This window comes from Eublepharis macularius, chromosome 13, assembly GCF_028583425.1.
Source record: "Eublepharis macularius isolate TG4126 chromosome 13, MPM_Emac_v1.0, whole genome shotgun sequence".
NCBI classification, from domain to species: Eukaryota; Metazoa; Chordata; class Lepidosauria; order Squamata; family Eublepharidae; genus Eublepharis; species Eublepharis macularius.
Window position 1 is genome coordinate 14,274,184 of NC_072802.1, and position 21,166 is coordinate 14,295,349.

General features: G+C 44.5%; 1 protein-coding gene across 1 annotated transcript; it reads left to right on the top strand.

The window, feature by feature from the left end:
* The first annotated feature begins 2,407 nt into the window (after window positions 1-2,407).
* On the top strand, window positions 2,408-19,002 carry VBP1 (VHL binding protein 1). Its single transcript, XM_054996957.1, has 6 exons — window positions 2,408-2,519; window positions 11,624-11,748; window positions 12,132-12,198; window positions 12,543-12,641; window positions 14,074-14,212; window positions 17,845-19,002. The coding sequence occupies exons 1-6, from the start codon at window positions 2,427-2,429 to the stop codon at window positions 17,913-17,915; spliced, it is 594 nt and encodes a 197-aa protein (XP_054852932.1). The 5' UTR covers window positions 2,408-2,426; the 3' UTR covers window positions 17,916-19,002.
* Window positions 19,003-21,166: the final 2,164 nt, after the last annotated feature.

Genomic DNA, 21,166 nt, shown 5'->3' on the forward strand with positions numbered 1-21,166 from the left:
ATTACAGAATTCAACTAAAATACTATTCATAACCCTCTACCTACTCACTTTTTATGGTGGAGAAAAATCCTCGGAGGTGTTTGTTAAGAACGTGACATCTTAATTCATCATTTGGGCTTCTGTTTCTCGGTGTTGCTGTTGCTGCACACATATGTACTCAATACAAGCTCTTGTCTCATTTGCATGCATTTTCTTAGCTTGGCTGCCTTTGCTTAAAATGCCCTACCTATCCAAGTGATCCCATCTAGCCACAAGAAAATCTGTTAAAACAGATGTACAGACTGACAAGACAACATACAAAGCCTTGTCTATTTATGAACAAAGCTAACACAAAGGAAACTGGATATAAAGGGGAAACGGTGTAGCAGAAGCATATACAACGCAGGGATGTTTTGGGTTTTAGGGTTTTCAGCTCTGGGTTGGGAGATTCCTGGAGATTTGGGGGTGGAGCTTGGGGAGGGCAGGGACCTCAGTTGGGTATAATGCCATATATGTCATATTATGCCATCTTATTAAGTATCATACCCCTTCAATTCAGCCATTTATTCCAGGGGAAGTGATTTATATAGGGAGATCAGTTTCAGGTAGGTAGATGTGATGGTCTGTAGTGCTTGTAGATGTGCAAGATTTGGGTCCAGTTGCACCTTAAAGACCAACTAGATTTCCAGGGTGTAAGCTTTTGAGAGTCAAGGTTCCCTGACTCTCAAAAGCTCATACTCTGGAAATCTAGTTGATCTTTAAAGTGCTGCTGGACCCGAATCTTGCTCTGGAAATCAGCTGTGATTCCAGGAGCTCTCCAAATTCTACCTGTAGATTGGCAATTGTAGGTTATACTTGGTTGAGTTAGCAAACCTGGGATCAGGTCCACTCAGCCAGCCTGCTGGGGCAACCTGGATCTCCAGGTTCTCCAGTGGTGGTGGTGGTGTATTTATTTATTTAATGTCATTTATAGTCGGCCTTTCTCACTGAGACTCGAGGATTACGCAGTGTGAGATTAGTACAATCGATATCAAGGACATTTCAATAAACAATGCCATAGGGTAAGTGAATGCAAGTTTACAAAGGCATAACATGAGCAAAAATCTGATACAGAAACGCTGAAACAGAACTATGGCTCATTTTGAGGGGGAATGCTCCAGAACGCTGCTTTGGTAGTTCCCCCAAGTCAGGTGGCCCTACCCACCTGACTTTAAAACATTTTGGGCCGTTTAGGCCTCGATTGGGGCCAAAACGGCCACAATCGGGGCTGAAATGGCCCAGATTGGGTCGGTGCCAGGTGGGGAACCCCTCCCCTGCCACGATCTGGGCTGAAACAGGCCCAAGATGGCCATTGTCGGCCTTTTTGGGCCATTTCAGCCTGGATTGGGGCTGAAACAGCCTGGATTGGGTTGGTGCTGGTCGGGAGCCCCCTGCCCAGCACCAACCTGGTCCTGGTCTTTTAGGCCCTGATTCGGGCTCAAATGAGCCCAAAATGGCTGGTTTTGGCACTTTTAGGCCTGGAACTGGTCCAAAACAGCCTGGACCGGGTCAGTGCTGGGCAGGGGAGGGTTCCTCTGCTCAGCTCCAACCAGATCTGGTCCTTTTTGGCCCCGATCCGGGCCCAAAAGGCCCAAAATGGCCTGGATTGGGGTCAAAACGACCCTGATTGGGCCACTGCCAGGTGGTGGAACACCCCCCCCCCCGTCTGGCAGCAGCTGAATCCTGGCCATTTTGGCCCGATCAAGGGGTGTAGCATATGCCAATGAGTTCCTGCAGTTTTTTTTCAACGAAATGACCATTGAACAGAACAGGAGCCATTCTAGGACCGACATTAGAGAACATAGAACTACCCAGTAGGGCCATACATAAAGCAACAGATAGTACATAGAGGAGAAAAGAGCAAGAGTCCAGTAGCACCTAGAAAATACACACAATTTGTGGTAGGATATGCGAGCCTTCGTGAGTCACAGCTCACTTCTTCAGGTAACCCATAGGAGCACATAACTTAAAGCAGCAGATAGGACTTGAGGCAACATAGAGGTGTTTTTTCAAGACAATTTAAAAACTGGATTTTTTTTTTGAGCGACGTATTATAATCTTTTGTATCCGTCCCTCCAAATATCGTCTTACTTGAAGTGTAAGCCTTACAGGTTTCACTAGAGATTGTTCCCGACTACAGAGCTTTAGTGCTTCTTGTGAGTAAGCTCCGCTGAAAGCAGCAGGGCACATTTCTGAGCAAACGTGCCCAGAGCCTGCCTCAGAACTTATTACTACTACACGCCTCCATTAAACCACCCGGCTTCCCCTTGGCCGTCAATCACAGCCTCTTCGCCAATGGCAAAGTCTCTGCGCTTTGGCCCCGCCTCGGCGCGGCGGTGACGCCAAGGAGGGCGGCCGCCTCTCCCGCGCCTGCGCAGTGCACGTCGCCTGCTTCTCCCCTCCCCAAGATGGCGGCGGCCACCAGCGGCGAGGCGGTTTGCGGCGACGGCCCCGCAGGCGTCAGGCGGGCCCACCTGGGCATCCCCGAGGCGGTCTTCGTCGTAAGCGAGGGGCTCGAGGCGGCGGGCCGGGCGGGAAGGGGTTGACCGGGGCGTGGGCCGAGAGAAAGGCGAAGGGCCTCCTGGCCCGTCCTGAGGGAGAAGTGGCGGACTGGCCTGAGGAGATCAGGGCGAAGAGGCCAGGAAGGGACTGAGGCCGTGCCTGAGCTTCGTTTTTAGCCGGGTGGCTCCCGGGACTCTGCCTTGGAGGGAGATGTGAGAGAAACCTCCAAGGAGACATGAGTTCGAATCCTCCCTCAGGCGTGAAACTCATTGGGCGATCTTGAGCCACTCAGGCACTTTATTAGGTAGGGTTGTCAGCTCCAAGTTAGGAAATTTGGAGGGTGGGAGGTGAAGCCTGGAAAAAGCAAGGTTTGGGGAGGGAAAGAACTTCAGCATGGTATAATCCCATAGAGCCCATCCCCCAAGGTAGTCATTTTCTCCAGGTGAACTGATCTCTGTGGCCTGGGTGTCAGTTGTAATTCCAGAAGATCTCCAGCCACCATCTGGAGGCTGACAAGCCTATTACAGAGTTGCCAGTTGCAGGTTGGGAAATTCCTGGAGATTTGGGGGGGGGGGATGGAACTTGGGGAGGGCGGGGTTTGGGGAAGGAGAGACCTCAGTGGGGTAAAATGTCATAGAGTCTGTCCTTCAAAACCACCATGTTCTCCATGGGAACTGATCTCTGCTCCCTGGAGCTCAGCTGTCATTCTGGAGATCTCCAAACACACACCCCGCCCAGAGGCTGGCAACCTTACTAGAAAGTCGTTAGAATCAGGAGGAGGGTGGAGGTAACTGTTGGGCTTGCTGGGTCATGTGAGAGCCTGTCTAGTTCCACATCCTGTTTTTTAGTGCTGGCTTGAGAACATTTGTTTTGAACAGATTTATATAGCGCCTCTCAACCTCTCCCCCCCCCATGTCTAAATAAATGCCATTATTGTAAAACACGCACAGAAACTGATGGAACTTGCTACAGAACACACTGGAGAATCTATGAAGCAGAAATGAAAGTGGCAAAAAAACGTTACTTCTTGGCAACCGTTGTGTCAGCTAGTTCACGACTGTCCCAATTGTTCAGGGTATCCAGACACCTTCTAACCCCTAAATCTGAACCTTTATAGACCCAGGAACAGACAATTAGCTGTAAGGCATTTGCTAAGGTTTTCACTGATAAAATAGCACAAATACACTCTGATCTGGATGCTGGTAGCAATACAAATGAGGTAGAAGAAATGCTTAATACACCATCTGGCCTATATTTGGGCTGCTTTGAACCAATTACAATGCCAGACCTTAACAGGATTCTGGCATCTATGAAAGCCACTAGTGCTCTTGATCCTTGCCCAATCTTGGCTGTTAAAATCAAGCAAAGATCACATAAGTGAACTACTAAGATCTATTGTAAATCAATCGCTAACTCAGGGCACCTTCCCCCAGACACTCAAAAACGCAGTTATCCATCCACTAATTAAAAAACCATCCCTAGACAAAACTGATGTGGCCAGTTATCGTCCAGTCTCTAATCTGCCCTTTCTGGGCAAAGTGATTGAGAGAGCAGTACTGACCAACTCCAGATCTTCTTGGAAAACTCTAGCGGTCTAGACCCTTTCCAGTCTTGATTCAGACCAGGGCATGGGACAGAGACAGCACTAGTGGCATTAGTGTATGTTCTCCGTCTGAATATAAACAAAGGCTATGCCTCCTTATTGCTCCTCCTGGATCTGTCTGCAGCCTTTGACACAGTAGACCATGCCATCCTGTTGAGGTGTTTAGAAACAGAAGTGGGCATCAAAGGATGTGCCTTGGACTGGTTTAAATAGTTTCTCATGGAACGGACTCAAAGGATTGCTGTCGGAGATCAGCTATCTCCAGAATGGGAACTATCCTGTGGAGTTCCACAGGATGCAGTCTTATCTCCCATGTTATTCAACCTCTGCGTAAAATCTTTAGGAGAACTCATTCACAGCTATGGAATTGGATGTCATCAATATGCAGATGATACCCAATTCTGTATCTCGCTATCCAGGTCCCCACAGGATGCAGCACAAATCTTAGATCGCTGCCTGACAGCCGTAGTGAAATAGCTGAAAAATAACAAATTAAAATTCAACCCAGACAAGACTGAAGTGATGCTTGTTGGGAAGTCAGAGGTATTGAAAAATATTGTACTCCCTACTTTTGATGGAGTTTGTTTGACCCCTGCAGACTCAATTAAGAGCCTAGGGATTATACTGGATCCAGTGCTACTACCTGAAAAACAAGGCAGCTGCAAAAAATACTTACTACAGTCTCACTCTAGCCTGGAAAATGGCTTCTTATCGCGACACGGCTGACCTGGCCACCTGGATCCATGCGATGGTAACATCAAAACTTGACTATTTTAATGCGTTATACATTGGTCTCCCATGTACATTAACTCGGAGGCTCCAATTGGTGCAAAATGCTGCGGCTCGACTATTATCAGGAGCGAGCAGGAGCTTGAACATCACTCCCATCCTACAGTCACTCCACTGGCTACCTATCAGTTACCGTGCTCAGTTCAAGGTATTGGTTATTACACACAAAGCTCTTCACGGCCTTGGTCCAGCATACCTGCGGGACTGCCTCCCTCCCTATGTCCCTCCACGGCAGCTTTGCTCATCTGAACAGGGTCTCTTGCAGGTGCCAGCCTGTACATGGGCAAAATCAACAGCAGCACGGACTTTCTTTGTGGTGGCCCCTACCCTATGGAACGGCCTGCCTGAGGAGGTCAGGAGAGGCTCCACCCTCCTGGCTTTCCACAAACAATGCAAAATCGAATTATTCAAAAAGGCTTTTTTTCCAGCTAAGAAGGCAGTATTGTAGGAAAGGGGTCCCAGATGTTTCGCTAATGAGTTAGGAACCATAGATTTCACCATTATGTTGCCTTACATATTATTTGTTGGTTCAAATATGTACTCCTATGTACTACCTGTGCTTCATGTTGTTTAATGTTAGTCCTAGAATTGATTATGTTCTGTTTCAGCAATTCTTCAGCACCGTATTAGATCCTTGCTAATGCTATGTCTTTGTAAACTTGTATTCATTTACCCTATAACATTATTTATGGAAATGTTCTTGACGCTGTATGGAAACGCCTGCCCTTGTCCTTGCCACTGATTGGACTAATCTCTCACTACGTAATCTGCCTTGAGTCTCAGTGAGAAAGGCGGAATATAATTAATTAATTGAGTAATGTGAAATTCTTAAATGGTATGGCAGGACTTGGGATCCAGTCTTAAGGAAGGATTGAGAAAGATGCAGAAACAGGTTGCCAATGTGATGGAGGAGTTGGAGCACCCTTTCTTGCAGGAAAGGGTTATGAAACCTCCCTGCCAAGTCAGACCACTGGTCTGTTTAGCCTGGATTGTCTGTTGCTCTCCTGGGTTTCATGCACACTAAAGTGTCCCCAAAATCTTTTCCCTAAGATTGGTTTGGCTAGAGATGCTAGGAATTGAACCTGAGTTTTTGTGCTGTACCATGAACCACTCTTTCTGATTCATTTGTATGTCTTTCTGACATTTGGATAAATAATATATGAAGCTGCTTTGTATTGCCAGCCTGTTGTTTTAGCAAGTGCTGTATTTTCTGTTTGGACTGGCAACAGCTGTCCAGGGTCTTAGGCAGAGGAAAGTCATTCTCAGCTGTTCTACCTGAGATCTTATTTTTAAACAAGATATTCGAGGGATTGAAGCAGGGACCTGTTACAGGCAAGTCATGTGGCATACCACTTAGCCGTGGCTCATAGATAAAAGTGTTTAAAGTGTTTAGGAATATATAACTAAAGATAGGCATGGTAAAGTATGAAACTGTGTGTGCTGTGGGAAAAGAGAACTGTTTTTCACTTTCCCAGAACACCAGAACTCAGATTCTGGTGGAAGATTTAGGACAGAAAAAAATGGCGTTTTTGTAAACACTTAATTTATAGGACTCGACTACTTCTGTAAGATAATTTAATGACTTTTTAAAAAAGGTTAGATAAATTTCTCGAGGTGTGGTGTATAATGGCTGATGGCCATGGTAGTTGAATGGAACCAATTGATGGGCAGTGGGGGTTGAAATGAGGCAAAAAGAGGGGCCTGTCTTGCTTGTGAGCTTTGTAGAAGTATCTGGCTGACTGCTTGGAAATGATACCGCACAAGGTAACTTCGGGTCTGATTCAGAAGGTCTTGTCTCATGTCCCAGTAATGGCCAGTTACATGATTTCAGGAAGCCCACAAGCACATCATGAATTCAACAGCTCTTATTAACCTTCACAAGCAACTGCGTGTGGTCACTTTCAGCTAATATATGATGCCTGCTAGATCGCCTACAGAACTTCATCGCATGTGTTGGCTTGAGCCTTGGTCTTTTTGGTTCACATCAAACACTTGCAAAGATTGAGTGGAAGAGTATATGTTTTGCTTGCAGAGGGTCTCAGGTTCAGTACCCAGCATATCCACTTGAAGGATTTTTGGTTTCATGGCTGGGATAGGCCATCTGTTGAGACCTTGAAGGGTTGATGGTAGCTAGAGAAGACAATAATGGGCCAAACAAAATAGTGGCTTGACTCAGTGTAAAACAGCTTCCCATATTCTGCCCCTTGTCAACATAATCAAAACCTTCCCCTCCACCTTTGCATAGTAGAGAAGATTTAAGTATGCCCCCATATATGTTATTAAACATATATACCTAAAACATATGTTATTAAACATATATACCTAAAAGGAAGGTGATCCATTCTCAAAAAAAGTTAAATGCAAAAAACATAACCCTGAATTTACAATGACTTTTGTTTTCATCTCTCTGCCTTTGCACCAATGTCTGTTCTGAATGTGGGATTGGATTTCAGCTGTTACATGCTTTAAACTTTTTCATGACTTTTGAATTAACTTTGGTAACTTCTAAGGGAAATCTCACTCAATTAGTAAATAACATTAAATGCTAGCTACCAAATATTGTGTGTCAAATACAAATATAAGAGTTTTTGTGAATATTCAGGGATTAATATGTGTTCAGTGTCAATATTTGCAGAAGAAAATCTGGAGTGTAAAATAATTTCTGCGCTCGTACTGGAGTGTACAATTCTTTCTGCTTAGAAAAATAACGCATAACGAGTCCTTTTGAGTTCTGTATTTGAAGAAGACAAATAGCAGAGGGCATGTTCAATCAATCAGATTTATTTACAGTTAATAACCAGTACAGAAGAGGGCATGTTCTTAGGAAGATTCATTGGGGAACAGAATGTAATTATCTTGGTAGGAAGAGTATCTGAAAGACCTCTTGCAAGTCTGTAGGAGAACAAGCAAGGGGGCGCCATGCAGATCTTAAAAAATAGAATTTAAATAGAAGCTTCCTAGAACTTGCAGGTGGTGTGGGTGTTTGGCCACAGTTGCTTTCTGCCAGGTACTGTGTACATTATTTATTTATTTACTGAATTTATACTCTTCCTTTCTGCCCATACAAGGGCCACCAAGGGGACTAACAACAAATTAAGAACATAGAAAATAAAATCACATCTTAAAATAAATAAACCCAACAATGACACATAATTAAAATGATTAACCATAGAACTAAAATACACAAAATGTAAAAATAACAAAACATTAGGTAGGAAGGAGGGATTATTGAAGAAATGCCAAATGAAATAAAAAAGATTTCACCTGCTTTCAGAATATGGCAACAGAAGGGGATGGATGAGTCTCCCTGGGGACAGAGTTCTGAGTTTTGGTGCCACAACCAAGAAGGCTCTCTCCTGGGTTGCAACCTGCTTAGTCTCAGAAGACGGGGGCACCTGAAGGAGAGCCTTGGATGTTGACAACAGTGGTTAGGCAGGTTCATAAGAGAGTAGGTACATTAATCCCAAACAATATAAGGCTCTAAATGTCAGCAGCAGTACCTAGAATTGTGCTCAGAAAGAGATTGGGAGCGAATGTAAATAGGCTATGACTGAAGTGCTGTGGTCCCTCTGACCCATTACAGTCAACATCCTAGATGTTAAAGAGCATAGGGGGCAAAATGGAGCCTTGTGGAACACTGCAGGCCAAGGGGCTGAGCAGCAGGCCCCAAGAATCACCTTGTGAAACTCGCCCTCCAGGTAGGACTAGAATCCCTGCAAAACAGTGCCTCCCATTCTCACCCTGTAAAGATGTCCCAGAAGATACCGTGATCAATGGCACTGAAAGTCACTAAGAGGTCCAGTAGAATTAACAAAGGCTCACTCCCTCTGTCCCTCTCCAGACACAGGTCATCCACTAGGATGACCATTTCTGTTCCATAACAAGTCCTAAAACCAGATTGGAAAGGATTCAAACAGTCTGCCGCATCCAGGAAAGCTTGGAGCTGTCCAGCCACTTCCCATTCAGTCGTTTTGCTAAAGAATGGAGCGTTTGAGACTGGTTGGTAGTTATTGTAATCTCCTGTGTCCAGGCTAGGCATCTTTAGAAGTGGACACACTGCAGCCTGTTTCAAGGCCAGGATAGAGTCCAAGTCGGTATGAGTATGAGAGACTTTATCTATAAAGTGGTGGTGGATATTGAATGGAAAAGCTGTGGCTCCTGGCTTATTTGTCCAATTTACTCAAAAGAAAGAGGAGAATCCTGAAATAGAGGAAGGAGGCAGGAACTCCATGAGGATCCATACTAGCAGTTCAAACAGATTTTATGCATGTATATATAAGAGGGGATTAATTGATTCCACGTAACCAAAGGGTGTATCGTGCAAGGCTGCCTCATTTGCAGTGTAATTCAGATGCTGGTTCCATGCTGGTTGAAATGATTGCCCTTGGCTTGGAATCGCAGGCCAGTAGACCACCTGGCTTAATCAGGCTTCATATGTGAAAAGTTTGGGCTACAGGAGTCTTTTGTAGTATATTTGGATGATGCTCAGTATCTGTTTCTGCACCCTGCAAGAAAGAGAGGATACGATTCTCCCACATTTTGTGACAAATTATCTTCAAATTATTTTTAAAATGTTTGCATTTTCAAAAGCACTGAACAGATTCTAATCTTTATAATGTTGAAGGTAGAAGTATAGGCAATAGAACTGGCCTTGACAAACATTCGTTGCCTGTAGGAGCCAATTAAAAAAACCTTAGGCACCTGTCTTATTTCCCAGCCATCAGGGTTTTGTGTTTTAATGACCAGTTTTTAAACTGTTGCTGCCACAAAACCAATTCCTAACCTCTTCGCAGGTGTGATATATAAATGAATATAGGGGTGACCCTTGCTGTTGTCATCGTAACAAAAAGCTAACCACTGACCCTGAGTTTCCCCTAATTTCTCACAGTTCCGTTATAGCTCCCTTTAATCAAACCTAGGAATCAGTGTAGAAATTAAGAAATGAATTCATCTATCGCCACTAAAGGTTGTAAAGTTACGTTTACATATAAAAAAGCAAAGATGATAGATTCATGCACATTTATTTTTATATCATATAACAAAACATTCTGATACAAAATTATAAATAAGCTTTGTACTGAGAAATGCCAGAAATGCTACAATAAAATCATTGCTGAAAATAGTAGGCACCGTAAGGTGCCTTGGATTTGTCGAGCCCTGCAATAAAACATTAAAACTTTCCAGTTGGCTGTGTAGTATTTGATTGGGAAAATATTTAACAAAAGCGTTCCAGTAAATTAACAGTCTCCCTAAACAGTATTTATCCTTACTGGAATCATGCCTTAATAGGATATTTATGGGTGCCACAACAGCTCTTAAACTAGAAGTTCTTTGTAGTTATCTTAAGACATTTTTTCCTTTTCACTAACTCTTTCTTAAGGAATATATACGAAAGGTTGTCAGTATTGTGATAACTTGGATTTCAGTTTCTTCCTGATGCTGGCCACATTGGTGAAAGAGAGCGAAGGTATAATGAACATAAGCATTTAGTAGTTTCCATACATAACCCCGGAATAAGACCGTGCTATTAAAGTTAAACTGACATGTTGCTGAGTATTAAAAGCTTGGCCATGTCCCAATTTCCATCTTTGATTTACCAGCTTCTCTTTAATGGCACAAAAATCATGCTTATTACAGAAGACTGGCCAACAAGTAATAAATGGTCTAATGGAATGACAGAGTAGCTCTTGTCTTCCCATTCCATTTTCTTCTGTGCTGTTACTGTAGGTCATCGGATTGTTTCTCAGGTCAAGCAGTATGACAGGACCAGCCCCCCCCCCCTTGGGCAGCAACTCAGTGCTTTTTAATATATACAGAAATCTGTGACTCATATTAGAGAACTCAGGCTGCCTTATACTGAGTCAAACCACTGGGCTGTCAAGGTCAGCACTTGTTCGTGCTTGATCAGCAGTGGCTCTCCGGGGTCTCTGGCCGAGGTGTTTCATATTGCCTCCTATCTAACCCTTTTAACTGGAGATGCTGGGAATTGAATCTGGGAATTAGATTTTTTTAAAATGGCTTAAATGCATTTTTAAAAAATCTCAATATGTTTGGAGAAATTTTCTCCTTTAGTCACTACTCAGTGAAATTGGCAGTGGATTCAAGACAGACAAAAGGAAGTATTTGTGCATACAATGCATGAGTTTCACCAGTACAAGACAATGTTCAGGCCACAAACTTCTCTAAAGTTATCAGTGACTATTGGGAAAGATGATTAACTATCCAGAACTGGTTATCCCCAGTTACTAGATGCCTGGAAGAAACAATGTATCTCTGTAGCCTGCCCATGAGTGTCCCAAAGGAGCTGTTCAGCTGGCTAGCTGCTGTTGGAAGTAGATGGGTTTTTGATCTTGCATTGTAATATTTTCTGGTGTAAATTAACTAGGTGGTGTATATGAATCCAGCACTTGTCTAGCTCATGAATAGAGAAACTTTCCCCCTGGATTTCAAATACACTCCATCAGACTGACTGAGGTTGCTGGCTGTTTGTGCCAAGAGAGAATAATTTCAAAGTTTAAGGCCACAAGGAAGGGATGACGGCATGGAAACAAATCCCTTCTTACTGTGCTGTGGAAACACATCGCACCACTACCTGGTAGCAAGGAAGGAGGGTAGGACTGTTCCTGCGAACTGTTCCTGAGTGTACAAGGATACTTGAGCCAGGGCTCTGGAGTTAGTGACCCTGAATGTTTTGTATGTATCTTTTTGAAGGAAGATGTAGATTCTTTCATGAAACAGCCCGGAAACGAGACAGCAGACATAGTGCTGAAGAAACTGGATGAACAGTATCAGAAATATAAATTTATGGAGCTTAACCTTGCCCAGAAGAAAAGAAGGTGAGTTTTGTTTCTTTTCTGTAAGCTATTCTGATGCTTGGAATTTCCCAAATTATCATGGGGGCTAATTAGTTAACACTTTGATCTATAAATACTCTACCTTTTCCCTAAGAATCTGTTACCATAACATGGTTTCAGTTCATTTCTGTTTGCAGTAACAGAAGCTCAGTCAGACTTGGAGTAGCCATCAAGCTCCCTAGCAAACTGCCCTGGGGAAAATGCTACCTGACCCCAAGTTTGCAATCAGCCATACCCTGGGCCATGTAAGAAGAGGCCACGAGAACTAAGCACGATACACTGGACTGAAAGTGTTTTCTCTCAACAGTAGTGTGGCTGATATTTAGCTGTTGTAGAAATATTTTACATTTGATTTTAATTCACAGGTTAAAAAATCAAATTCCTGAAATTAAGCAGACGTTAGAAATCTTAAAGCACATGCAGAAGAAAAAGGTAAATGATTGTTTTATTGTGGATTTGTATATGGATATAGAAAACTGATATCTCTTGTCATAGGGCCAATAAGATCCAAGCGTTCTCTCATGCCTAATCTAATTTCATGAATAAAAACATTGCTCTGAACGAATAGCATTTTTATAGATAGAGAGAAAATAACTCCTATTTTAAATCTCATGTTATGTCCATAGGTAAGTTCAGTGGGCATTTCTGTCTTGCATTTGACAATACATCATTAATACAATTCAGTATTGGAACAAAAACCTTTCTCGGTTGTAGAAAGCCACGTCTTTGATTTTTATCAGTGCTGCCTTATTTACTTTCATCTGTTCTTTCCAAAGGAGTCCACAAACCCAATGGAAACCCGATTCTTATTGGCAGATAACCTCTACTGTAAAGCATCAGTTCCTCCGACAGATAAAGTTTGCCTGTGGTTGGGGGTAAGTGATAAAAAAATAATTGGGTTAAGAATTACTAAGTTGCAGAATTCAGCATCTCTGACTCAGATGCTGGAATTATTCTAGCCACAAATCCAACTGGAGGATAGATTTTGTTGGTTTTATTTCATGTTCAGTTTTAACCAATTAGTCACACTTACAACATTCACGAAGCCCTTTCCTCTTGTACTCTGAAGGCATAATTGCTGTTTTCAATCAATGGAATCCTTAGGTGCTATAGAACTTGGTGATACTGAAAACAGGACCTTTCTGCCAGTATAAAGCAGCTTCATATGTTCAGGATAGAAAATATCCAGAAGTAACTGCTGGACTCAGGCTATAAAATAATGATTATTGCTTGCTTAGCTCGGAGGGAAGACTATGAGAGCCCCCTTGCTCTGATCCTGATCTAGAGAAGGGGAAGGAGCAGAGGTTAATTCCAGATGTTGTTGTCTGAAAACACAACCATGCCAGCAGCAGAATATTTATAGCCAATGGTCAAAGCACAGCAGTTTCTGGTTGAGAAGCTTTTTTTCTGTGCTATGAAACTAATCTCACCAAGAATCTGTATTGGAACCTGCGTGGATTGAACATATTCTAAGTGATTTGGAGTCCGAGTTGAGCAGCAAGGTAGCAGAGTTTTGTGGCTGACCCTAACCTAGAGGGTTGTGAAAAACTGGACTGTGAAGAGCTCCAAAAGCATCCATCTGTGTGAATGGGCAAAAAATTCAAGTAAGTGTAACATTATGTGTATTGGAGCAGAAACTCCCAAGAATTACAAGGTACTTTGAGGCTAAGATAAGCTTACTAATCACAAAATCTGTAAATTAACTTGATTTATTGTAGGCTGCTGTCAAAAAACACCCATACCCAAAGTAACTGAGAAGTCATAGGTCAGCCACGACTCTTAGGTGTTCACCAGTCTGTTTAATTAAGAGTCTTTGAATTATCGCAGCAGGGTTTCCATCCAGTGGCACCTTACAGGCCAACAAGATTTTCAGAGTTTACCCTTTCTAGAGCCAGAGTTCCTTTCTTCAGACTATTGCTGTTCTTAAGTGTGTGGGCCTAAGATGAGATCAAAGCCAGGGGAATAATGGTGCTGTCCTCTGCCGCTGTAGCATAGTGGTTAAGTGGTTGAGTTGCAAGTAGAGGGACTCAGCAGGTGGCCTTGGGTGAGCCTTCCAGCTCAGCCTCCCCCCCCCCCAATTATTGGGGAGATAATAATACACTGGCTTTGTTCTCCATTTTGAGTAGGGCACTAATCTGTCTAGAAGAGTGGTATATAAGATCAGTTATTTTTTACTACTACTACTACTGGAAAGTTGAAGGCAGAGAAGGTGTTGGTGTTGGACCCATAGCCCTGGCTTTACTATTTGTAACAGTTAATACTCTATGACTCCTTGAAATTCTTCAGCTGAAATATTGTTGCTCTTAGGCCAATGTAATGCTGGAGTATGATATTGATGAAGCCCAGGCACTGCTAGAAAAGAATCTCTCCACAGCCACAAGGAACCTGGAGTCTCTAGAAGAAGATCTGGATTTTCTTAGAGATCAATTCACTACTACAGAAGTCAGTATCCTTTTTCTTTTAAAGGCGGATGCTTCATTCAGGATCTTATTTATTTACTCTCTAGTTGCAAACTGGCTTTGAGTTGGTTTGCTTGTTGAAACAACTGAAGTAAAAGGAGAGAGAATCCAGTAACGACTACAGATAGAAATATTTTAATGCAGTGGCATGTTTTGGGTTGCTCTTCATAGGAAAATGCTGTGCAATTTAAAAAATCATCTGGAGACTTGCAAGTTTGAAACATACTGGGATATTTCTATATATACCTATTAGGCTGGTTTGCTTCTTTGCCTGTATTAGTTAGAGTGACCCTGTTCTGCTTGTTGGAACAATTGGCTGATTCCTTCAGAAGAGAAAAGAAGCCTGGATAATTCTCATCTATATCTTGATAAATTGGTTGTCTGTAATGTCCTGCCAAGCACTGAAGGGAGAATTGCCATGCGTCTCTCTCATATCCGAAATCTGGGGGAGAAGAGAGTGAACAGGTTTTTTTCTTGCAGCTTAAATACCATGAAACGACCAATTTACCAAGTGGTTATGTGCAGGTTTTCATTATGGTTAATGGTCCAGTAATCTGCATTTCCCTATAGTTTCTAGTTTATTAAGGGCTAGTTCACTTGAATTAGCTCTGCCTTTTTAAAATTCCACATAAGCATGCATGCGCTTTAGTATATGGACTGAATAGGTGCTACTGTGAGTGGACTGTCAGCATTTCCATGGTTGCTTCCTTCATAAAGGACAGTCACTGCCGCCCCCCCCCCCATTGTCTAAGACAAGGTTTTTATCACTCCCCTATTTAAGACATTCTTCTGCCTCCCCTTTCAGGATCATCCTACTATATAAAAGGCTAACCGTGTTTCTGACAACTCACTTCCTATCCTGGTGCGCCTCCAGCAGACACTGCTGTGGAGGGAAGCCCAGACAAAGTAGCCCATTCTCTCCAGAGAACGCGCCGTGGCGGGAAGCCCAGGCCAGGATCATTTGTGAAGCCGGCAGCAGTGCCTGCCCCCTGCCTTCACCCAGCCGGGATCAAAAGTGGAGCAGATGGCAATACCCACCCCCTACCTTCTCTCAGCTGAGATCAGGCACGAAGCAGCTGGTGATGCCCGGCCCTCGCCTTCACCCAGCTGGGATCAGGCACGGAGCAGAGGGCAATGCCTGCCCCTACCTTCACCCAGGTGGGATCAGGAGCATAGCAGATGGCAATGACCACTTACCGTTCAACCTGCTGGAAGAAGGTGGGGAGCAGGTGGGAATGCCTCCCACCTTTCACATGGACGAAATCAGGCGCAGAGCAGGAAGTAATGCCCGCCCACCCTTCACCTGCCCGGGATCATGAAGGGAACAGGAGACAATGTCCAACCCCTCTTCACCCGTCCGGGATTGGGAACAGAGTAGGTGGCAATGCCCATCCCTGCTTCACCTGGCTAGGATCAGGGGAGGAGCAGATGGCAATGCTCATCCCCCCTTAACCTGGCTGGGATCAGGAATGAAGCAGTAGGCAGTGCCCTCTCCTCCTTCACCGGCCGGGATTAGGAACAGAGCATGAGGCAATGCCTGCCCCCACCCTTTACCAGGCCAGGATCAGGCATGGAGCAGGTGGCAATGCCTGCTCCCTGTCTTCACCTGGCCGGGATCAGGCATGGAGCAGGAAGCAGTGCCTGCCCCCCCCCTTTACCTGGCAGGGATCAGGAGCAGAGGAGATGGCAAAGCCCCACATCCTACCTTCACCCGGACAGGATCAGACATGGCGCAGGAGGTGATGCCCGCCCCTTTTCACCCAGCCAGCAACAGGTACGGAGAAGGTGGCAATGCCTCTCTTAACCTGGCCAGGATCAGGCCCGCAGGTGGCAATGCCCACCCCCCCTCACCCAGCCAGAATCAGGCATGGAGCAGTTGGCAATGCCCGCCCCCCCTTTCACCCAGGTGCAGAACAACCAGCAATGCCCGCCCCCCCCTTCACCCAGCTGGGATCAGGAGCAGTGCAGGTGACAGTGCCTGCCCCCCTTCACCCAGCTGGGATAAGGAGTGGGTCAGGTGGCAATGCCTGACCTTGCCTTCACCCAGACAGAATCAGGCACTGAGCAGGAGGCAATGCCTGCCCCCCATTCACCTGGCTGGGATCAGGAGCGGAGCAGGTGGCAATGCCCCCCCCTCACCAGGCCGGGATCCAGCACAGAGCAGGAGGCAATGTCCAACCCCTCTTCACCCAGCTGGGATCAGGAGCGGAGCAGGCGGCAGTGCCCACCCTCTGCCTTCACCTGGCCGGGATGAGGCCTGGAGTAGGAGGCAATGCCTTCACCCCCCTTTACTTAGCCTGGGTTTGGTGCAGAGCAGGTGGCAATGCCCGTCCCCCTTCACCCGAACAGAATCAGCACTGAGCAGGAGGCAATGCCTGCCTTTCCCTTCACCTGACCAGGATCAGTAACGGAGCAGGTGGCAAGGTCCCTCCCACCTTCACCCAGCCAGGATCAGGAGCTTAGTAGGTGGCAGCGTCCGTCCGCCACCTTCACCCAGCCAGGATCAGTCACGGAGGAGAACGCAATGTCCGCTTGCCCTCCCTCCCCTTTCTAGAGCCCATTGTATTTTTTCCCACAACGGGCTTTGTTACTAGTCAACTTACAGTCTGCGTTTTTTGTTGTGGATTGTGCAATTAAAAAAAATTCAACAATGCAATGAAAATTGACTATAGTGTTTAGAGATTAAAACTGCAACCCTGTTCCCTTTATCAAAATGCCCTCTTGAGCAATTCCACTTTGCCCCCTCCACTCACATCCTCCTTTTGCTGCCCCCAGGTTTGCTTCTCACTTTCCCATTTTTAAAAAAGCCTTTAATTGCCATAAAGGTAGCAACGTCTCTCATTTTTGCCCTCATTTTTTTACGCCCTCCCTGAAAAATTGTGTCTCCCTTCCCCACCCCAGTCCTCTTTTTTAAAAAAAATTTGAGGGCAGCTTTTCATAACTTCCAAGATTCTGGGATGAGGGTAGTTGACTTTTTAAATGTGATTTGTGTGTGTGCGCCCAATAGAACAAAATGTGTCACCCACCCATTCATTGTTAACATCTGATTAGTTTGGAAGTTTTTACAGTTTACAGGTAACATTGTGGTGTGATTGGATTTCACAGTTAATTAGTAGCAAACAATTCTTAGCTGCCAAGTCCGGCAACATGCAGTTTGTGGGCCATGGTCTGTAAGGACCACTGGCTTGTGCTAAAGTAAAAAATTTTTTACACGATTGTGTCCCCAAGCGTACATTCCTACAAAGAGGATGAAGTGCCACTTACGCCTGGGTGACCTGTTTCTGGAGATTTTAAAAGGTTAGTCTTGTCATATTATCAAAGAATGGTGGCCTTCATGCTCCCACCCGTACTGATGGTATTTAAAACATACTTAAAACCTCAGTTCTTGGCATGTTTTCCTGGTGTTGTGCTTGCAGACGGTGGCGTCTGTGGTTTGTCAGTTTTCGGAGCATCGATCTTTGTATTTGAAATGTACAGTATAGGCGCTTGTTTCACAAATGGCGGTGCCTGGTGTCCAGGCATCAAATTGCTGTTGTGCTGCCGGTGCGTTCAGCAGCCACAAAAGCTGGCAGCTTCTTTAATCTCACTAAACGACACTTTTCTTAACTGCATTTCCCAGATATGGCTAGAGTTTATAATTGGGATGTAAAGAGAAGAAACAAGGACGACCCATCCAAAAACAAAGCATAGTTTGCCAACTTTAAACGTGGTTCTGATTTTCAAGATATTTTCTTATTTTAAACAGACCTTTAAGTTCAGCCTTTGATGGACTGAGTTTAGTTTAATTGCATCCGTTGGTAACATAAAAATCTTAAAATAATGGTGAGCGCCCTTTTATTTATTGGCAACCCCAATTTGGTTCCATGCATGCTTCATGACATTACAGTTGGCTTGGAAAGCCAGCCACGAAGGGCTTGGCATTCAGCCAGAGCAGTCTGTCACAGGGCAGCCTAAAAGTGAAGTGCGTTTGTGACATTTGAGTCCAGGACATTTTAGCAGGGCACATCTTTCCCTTGCAAAGAGATTGTGTTAGATCATTATTATATACACTTGATGAAGGAAGCCATCAAGATTTGGCATGTCAGGGGGAACACGCAGCCTATGAGAGAGAGCCGATATTTTGGGGAGGGGGAAATACAGTACAGCCCCATGTTCATTGCAATAGTTTTTTTTAAAAAAAAATTCACATGTCGTCCACTATTCTGTTATAAGCAATTACTGGCTCAGCTTAAATCTACGTTCTCCATAGAGAGTCATGATCCACCTACAATGAAAGGGTATAATGGCTTGAATAGCACAGCTTGGGTGCAGCCTGATTCCATTTTGCTTTCATGCAAGTGCCCTGTTCGCTCTTCCAAGTGTATAGAATTGGGTGATGTACAGACGCTGCTGGCCTGTTGCACTCGAGTCACCTCATCCTGCAGTCCCTTCTGTCAAGTTCGGATGTCTTAATGCTTGTAAAGACACACTTGGTGAAACCTGCATTCAGTGCGAATCCCTCTTTTGAGCTCAGCTTCAACTGCTGACGGGTGGGATGTTATTCCCGTGTTGCTTATTACGAAGGCTCACAAGAAGCGTTGCCTTAATATCTTGGCTCTTTCTTTCAAGCTAGCGCGATCCGATGGTCAGATGAATGGCGCTGCTGCTGAGTAGATGGCAATGCAGGTTTCACTTCAGAATAAAAGCAAATGTTAACTGTGTTCTAGTTTCATGTAATAAAAATACTTGTAAAATTTTTGTACTTTTATTTCATTATATTAAAACACGGCAGAAACCTCTTGTGCCTATTTCTTATGAGTGAAATGGCAGCAACACTTCTGGAAGATTGTTGCTGGAGGGCGGAATACAAATATGATATAAATAAAATAAAGATTCCTGGAGTGATTTAGCGGGAAGCAGCAGCCACCCAGGAAAGATGCGTTAACGAGAGGGACGCAGTGAAGCCAAGCCTCACACTGAGCTGCATACTGAAAATACTTCTTTTTTGAAGTGATTATATAAACAAATTTGCAGCATGTAGTAAAACAAAAAGAAAGCTGTATTATTCATTCCTAGAACAAAAATGACTTGGATTTTTGTGTGTGCATTATTTATAGTCCACCTTACTCATTGAAACTCAAGGCGGATTACACAGTGCAAGTCGATGCAGTCAGCAGGAGGGGGCATCCAGTAACAACACCGAGTATTTAAGCTATAGCAGGTCTACCCAGAAATCAACCCATTTTTATTTCATGGGGCTCACTGCCAAGGGGTGTCTTCCTAGGATTGCAGCCATATGCACAATCCCATTCCTGATCATTTACACCTGGAAAGACGAGAGAATCCACACACCCTTCCCTGTCTCCTCTTCCTATTGTAATCTTCTCTTCAAACATAATTCCCCCTTTAATTTTCCTCTACATATTTGAGAAAGGTAGCAGCCAGTGACTCAAAAGCTGATACTGAAATAAGTATTCTTAGTTTTTAAGAGCAAGATTCCAGCCCAGCAGCACCCCTAAGACTAACAAGACTTCCAAGGCATGAGCCTTGGAAGAGTCAAAGCTCCCTTTGTCTTGTCTTTGACCCTGAAAAGCCCAAACCCTGAAAATCTTGTTGGGCCTCAAGGTGCAGCTGGCCTCGAACCCTGCTCTTCTGCAGACTCCCACCCACCTACCCGTCTGCCATTAAATTGATTACGGTATGCTGTCTAGAGGCTCTTGTGTAGAGCTCTTGGCCTGGCAGCTTGTGTGTTGCAAGCCAGAACTTCTAGGCTGCAGCCTAACTCCAACACACGTACCTCGTGGTTTAGTTGGGCAAAACAGAGCCCTGTTCCAGTCAGGTGGGCGATGGCTTGGATGCTGTCCCTGGAGAGACTTGTTTCCCCAGCTGTTCAATGCCAACCTTAGATGCAGCCATTTCCTACAAATCCATTGTGGATCAGTGAAGAGCCTCTGCTAGGACTCCATTTAGTCCACCCCTGGCTTTGGGTGCGAGGAAAAGATCTGTCTCAGCATCCTGTCTCACTACCAAGGTAAAAAATGATCTATTGCCATTTTTTAAAAAGTGGAGCTGTTGGGGACTATCCTTTTGCGACTTTTCCATGCTTCCCTGGGAAGGGTGCAACATCTTGTGTGCTCGCGTTTGACTGACGGTTTTCATAGAAAATATATTTTTGCCCTTTGTGATTTCTTTGGATTTCTGTGTGTTTCTGAGATGGAAGAATCAGGAGAGTAAGAAATTATTCCCCTTGATACTCATACGGCACCGTGAAGGCATTCTGCTAGGGGAAAGGTAGATGATTGGCCATAGGCCCAGGATTTTGAAGGCAAATGATCTTTTTTTTTTTTGTCTTGTTCAGTCCCTAATTTTGCAAGGCGACTTGAGCGAAGGCTGGTTGCTGCTTCAATAATTCAATAAACGTATGCTGTCAATTTGCAACTGACTCATGGCAACCCCAGGACCCTGGGATTTCCAAGGCAAGAGAGGTGCAGCAGTGGTTTGCCGTTGCTGCCTTCTGCATCGCACCTCCAGTCTTCGATGGTTTCCCATCCAAGTACTAACTGTGATCGACCCCGCTTAGCTTCCAGCCTCTAACAAGATCAGGCTATTCTGAACTATTAGGTTGCCCTAGAAAATTTGTTTCTTGCCCTTCCTCTCAACTCAACATCAGCTACTCTGCCCTCCTCATAGCAAACTGAGAGGTGGGTTAGGCTCATTGAACACAGTTGGCCCCAGATGACTTGGTAAAAGTGCCCGAGTGGAGATTTGAGCTTGCAGCTTCAGAAGTCTAACCACTATACCATATTGCCCTAGCCAAACAGAAGAGCTTTTCGCATTTACCAGTATCTGCTTCCTAATAATGCTATGGTGGTTGATCCCACCCAGGATTATTTACAGTTGTGAGCGAGCATTGTTCATGACTGAGTCTTCAGAAGCATAACTAGAATCGCACCAGTGGCATT